Here is a 5368-nt window from a genome sequence, read left to right as displayed (position 1 = left end):
TCTCTCTCTGTCTTTGTGTCTCTCTCTGTCTCTTCTCTTTTTTTGTCCACATGTGTCTATGTCTCTGTCTTGGTATATATAAGCTTCTTTATATCAGTGTGTTTTCCATATCTTCCTGTTTCTGTTTCTGTTCTTATTTCCTATTTCCTTTCTCTCTTTCTCCCTATCCCTAATTCTTTCCATCCTTATCTCCTCCCTGGTCCCTTCTCCACTTTCTCTTTCTCTCTCCTCAGATTCTCCCCATGACCTCATCTGGAGTCCTATGTCTCGTGGGGGCACTGAGCCTCCATGCGCTTTGGCTGCAGCCACCAGAGGCTCAGGTGAGAAGCAACAGAATTGGGGGATAATTTGGGGATTGAGAGCTTAAAGGGGCAAGAAGGAAATCTTGGCCCTCTGGTACCTTCTTAACCATGTTCTTTCATAGGGGGCTCCCAATCTTGATAACTCCCACTCATCTCGCCCAGCCCTACCCCAGACAGCTCAACAGTTCAGCCAGAAGAGCCTCATAAGAGACACTCTCAAACCAGCTGCCCATCTTGTTGGTAAGAATCTAGATGTTCTACCTTCTTCACTCCCCTCATAGACTCAAGCAACCAGCTCCCAGATTTCTCCTCCCTTAGTGGCCTGTACATGTAGCCTCCCCAGTCCCGTAACATTCCCTGACTTCTGTGTCTCTCCTCTAGGAGACTTCAGCGCCAAGGACTCTATACATTGGAGAGCAAGCACAGATCACGCTTTCCTCCGACATGGCTTTTCTCTAAGGAACAACTCTCTCTTGGTCCCCACAAGCGGCCTCTACTTCATTTACTCCCAAGTTGTCTTCTCAGGAACCAGTTGTTCTCAGGTTACTCCCACCCCACTCTATTTGAGCCATGAGGTTCTCCTCTTCTCCACCAAGTACCAAGTTCATGTACCCCTCCTGAGTGCTCAAAAGTCTGTGTGCCCAGGGACTCAAGGATCCTGGATGAAATCAGTCTACCAAGGAGCTGTGTTCCTGCTCACCCAGGGAGATCAGCTATCCACTCATACAGAGGGTATCTCTCACCTGCTCCCGTCCCCTAGTAGTGTCTTTTTGGGGGCCTTTGCACTATAAAGAAATAGAAAAATAAAGAGAAAAATGGCTTCAAGGCCCATCTCCATGTCCCTTCTTCTATTTCTACAGTTTCAAAGGTCCACATCATCACTCTCTGCTTCCAACATGGTTTCATTTCTTTCAAGTACTTCCCTTCTCTACAACCTCCAAAGACGGAATTCTGGGTGGTTTGAAGACACTCCAGAATGGGGGTTGAGGTGAGGAACCACACACACCCTCACCCCTAAACCACTGCCAAATTTTGGATTGAGAATTTCCCATACAAAAATAATATCCATTAGTAATTAGAGTGAGATTTAAGCCTGGTCATGGAAGGGAAAAAGAAACAGGGTATGGAGGATGGGAATCAGAGATTGGTTGGTAGAAGGAATAGAGAAAATTATTTATGAATGTTGAATATTATTTATTTATAGAGAAACAGAGAATGAGAAGAGGGAGCTAGAAAAGACAGAAAACTATCAAGGGAAGACTTATCAGGTAGACACAGAGGCAAAATAGAGAAAAAGTAGAAAAGGAATAAGAGAGAGGGAAGGAGGTGGTTTGTGTGAGAAAGAGAAGGACTTGTAAAAATGGTGACAGCAGAGTGTTAGGGACCCTGCCTGGACTTATGCCCTCAGCAATGTTTCAATAAATATTTTTCTTCTGAGATGCCTCTCTGTCTGGTCTATTTAAAGGATTGGGATAACACAGGGATTTTTGTGAAAGGGAAGACAAAAAAGAAGATAATAGTGGCCATGAGAGAAGGGAAGGATACATGAGGAAATATGGGGACAATGGAGAAGAAAAATACTTAAGACTAAGAGAAAATGAAAGTAATATGGGAGACTTAGAAGATGAATGATAAAGATGTGGGGGGGAAGTGATATCAAAGAATATAGGGGGCTTCCAGGAATATATACCCTGACATAAGGAGGCTCTGAGATAATCATAGATGAAATGGGGGTCCTATATCAAGAAAATATTCCTGTAGACTAAGAATGAAATTGAAGAAATCCGGAAGTCAGAATGAAAGGAGAAGGACATTCCTAGGACTGATTTCACCTTTGTTGGGATGTCTCTACTCCTTTCCAAAATTCAGATTTTAAATGCCAACTTTCTTCTCCCTTTCCTCTCAAGAGAGCTCCAATCCCCCAGACCTCAGTATATTCTTCTTTCAGGGTTCTAGACATCTGAATCCGAAAATCCCACTTAAGCCCTAGTCTTTCTTGAAGAGTGTCTCAAGATTTAAGGGCTAGAGGCTTGGGGAATCAGTTCAAGACATCTTACCTCCTGAAATCATCATTGGGGTTAACCCTTAAAGGGGAGTGATATCTCTGGACTCTTGGATTCCTTTAACTCCAACTTTCCAATACCCGCCCCCATTAGGAGGAGGAAACTGAGAGGAGCTTGGGGAAGGTCCACAAGGCCCCCACAGCAGCTTCCTCCAGATGAGCTCATGGGTTTCTCCACTAGGGAAGTTTTCCGCCCTCAGAGTGAGAACTTCTCCACACACACCCTGCCCTTGGGGCATATAAAGGCAGCTGCTCACTCATCAGTAGACAGAAGCTCCCAGAGAACATCAAGGGACTAATCAGAGAGAAAGAAAGACTACTCCAGGCTTTCTGAAATTTTTACCCCATTTAAAAACTAAACCACTGAGCTCTCTCTCTCTCTCTCATACACACACACACACACACACACACAGACCCGCACGCACTTTGTCCACTGAGTCACTTGACTCTTTGCAACAAGGAACTACAAATTTGGACTTCAGCCTCTTCGACACAACATCTCTGGAAAACTGAGCAGCTCCACCAAACGGGAATCATGAGCACAGAGAGTATGATCCGAGACGTGGAACTAGCAGAAGAGGCACTCCAAAGGAAGGCAAGGGGGCCCCAAGGCCCTGGACGCTGCCTCTGCCTCACACTTGTCTCCTTCCTTTTTCTTGCTGGGGCTACTATTCTCTTCTGCCTGCTGCACTTCGGTGTGATAGGACCTCAGAAGGAAGAGGTGAGATGCCTCACAATACTTGGCCATAAAAACAGGAACAGAGAGGAAATGGGAAAGGCAGGCCAGATGGGGAAAGAGGGATAAGGATGTAAAGAAAAAGAGGGAGAAAAATAATAATAGAGTGATGGGGAAATTACAGTAATGAAAATAGAAAAGAAAAAGAATGATGGAAAGGAAGAAAGAGGGGGAGAACTAAAGAGAAATATAAATGGGGAGATACAAAGAGAAAGATGGAATAAGGAAGAAAGATATGAGAGAAAAGAGACAAGATGAGAATTATGAGAGGCATGTGTAGGTTCTTCTAAATATACATTCTAACCTCTGTCTTTTTAACTCTTTTTGTCCATAATTTATCATTGACCTCTTCTTTTTTTCTTTCTTCTCTAGGAGCAGGATGCCTTTCGTAGCATGAAACCTTTGACTCAGAGAGTCAGTAAGTGTCCCTTGTTTACTATCCCAATCTCCTAAACTCTCATTTTCAAGTGGGATATATCTGGTTTGAGGCTGGTAATAGGGATGAGGGAACAGTTCTTAGGGGACAGGAAGCATCTCTGAATTTTGGTGGGAGGTGGCAGAGGGGAATAAAAGAGAGCTTAAGCTCAGTTTTTAACTTTCATTTCTTCCTTCTCTTTTCTCTTCCATTTTAGGATCTTGTCTCAGTGAAAGTGACAAGCCTGTAGCTCATGTTGTAGGTAATTACCTGAAATTTTGGAAATTGGGCCAAATGGGGTCTGGAATCAGAGAATGGGCTAAGTCAATATGGAACTTTGGGGATAAAACAGAACCTATAGGAGAAGAAATATTAGGAGGGGAGGAAAAGGGAGAGGGTGGAAATGAACTGAATGGCTAGAAATGGAAGAAAAAGATGAAGAAAGAATTCAAGGGATAGGATTCTGTGGGGATGGAAAGAACCTGAGGGATATGACACAAAGAATGTCTTGAATTTTAGAAATAAGTTGTGGGTAACAAAATGTGGAAGATGGAATTCAAAAGAAGCATGTGGATTTAACTTTTTCTTCCTCTTTCCCTACAGCTAATCCCAAGGCAGAGGGGCAGCTCCAGTGGTTGAATAGGAGTGCCAATACTCTCCTGAATAATGGCATGGAACTGAAAGACAACCAGCTGGTGGTGCCTGCCACCGGGCTCTACCTGGTCTACTCCCAGCTCCTTTTCAAGGGAGAGGATTGTGCCAGTGAACCCCTGTTCCTCACTCATACCATCTCCCGGGTTTCATTGTCCTACCAACACAAAGTCAGCCTTCTTGCTGCCATCAAGAGTCCGTGCCAGAAGGCAACACAAGGAGCTAGGGAGGCTAATCCCTGGTATGAACCAATCTATCTGGGGGGTGTCTTCCAGCTTGACAAAGGTGATAAGCTCAGTTCTGACACCAACTATCCAAAATATCTTGACTTAGCTGAGTCTGGCCAGGTCTATTTTGGGATCATTGCTCTTTGAGAGAAGAAAGGAAGTCATACCTCCCCCACTCCTTATCCCACAATTACCTTTATCAATCTTCCTCCATGCTCCTTGACATGGAGGCAATCAGCCTTCCTTTTGGGGGATTGAGAAGTGGCTTAAAGACTGACAACTAGAGTTTAGAACAATTTAGAATATGACAAAGGGCATCAAGAAACTGCAGTTTTTATTATTTATTATTTATTATATATGGCAGACCATAGAAATAAAGGATCCAGAGTAATATAAAACTCTATCAAGAAATCCATGCTGAAACAAATTAACCAGCCCACAGAACCAGGCCACCCCTTGAAGCCTAACCTGAGGGAAAGGATCCTCTTTAATCTAGAACACTCTCTGAGATATATAGCTGATCTAAACACTGAAATGAATCAAAATTCAGATCATTCATATTCTATTGACTGTAATTCAGGAGTCTTGCCTTTTTGCCCCCCTGGGACCAAACCTGGGGTGGCCTTTGTTATTTATGATTAGATAATGTGTTTGTTTATTTGTTTGTTTATTTATTTATTTATTTATTTATTCTCAAAGATATTTATTTAGGATGTTAGGATTTATGGGGGACCCAGATATTGAGGTTTCCCCAGCTCAGGAGTATTTTCTGTGAAAATAGAACTGAACCAAGGGGTGCTCCTATTCTGACCCCTCATCTACCCTCTCATCTGCCTATTTAAAAAAAATTATCTGATATTATCACATTGCTGATTTAGTGGCTGTATGTCGCTGTGTCTCTGAACCTCTGCTCCCCAGGGGAGTCGTGTCTGTAAGCGCCCTATTTGTCAGTGGCGAGAAATAAACTTTGCTTTA

At 43.3% G+C, this 5368-nt stretch overlaps 2 protein-coding genes across 2 annotated transcripts; both read left to right on the top strand.

Moving 5' to 3' along the window:
• Positions 1-1733, top strand: LTA (lymphotoxin alpha). The gene is made up of 3 exons (XM_003768905.3): positions 1-320; positions 425-542; positions 684-1733. The coding sequence occupies exons 1-3, from the start codon at positions 243-245 to the stop codon at positions 1091-1093; spliced, it is 606 nt and encodes a 201-aa protein (XP_003768953.1). The 5' UTR covers positions 1-242; the 3' UTR covers positions 1094-1733.
• Positions 1734-2703: 970 nt separating this feature from the next.
• TNF (tumor necrosis factor) lies at positions 2704-5368 on the top strand. The gene is made up of 4 exons (XM_023502874.2): positions 2704-3085; positions 3473-3518; positions 3733-3777; positions 4119-5368. Exons 1-4 carry the CDS (start codon positions 2900-2902, stop codon positions 4538-4540), a joined length of 699 nt encoding a protein of 232 aa, XP_023358642.1. The 5' UTR covers positions 2704-2899; the 3' UTR covers positions 4541-5368.

Source organism: Sarcophilus harrisii, chromosome 4 (assembly GCF_902635505.1).
Source record: "Sarcophilus harrisii chromosome 4, mSarHar1.11, whole genome shotgun sequence".
Taxonomy (NCBI): Eukaryota; Metazoa; Chordata; class Mammalia; order Dasyuromorphia; family Dasyuridae; genus Sarcophilus; species Sarcophilus harrisii.
Note: the sequence above shows the minus strand (reverse complement) of the source record. Positions and strands in the feature narration are given on the sequence as shown.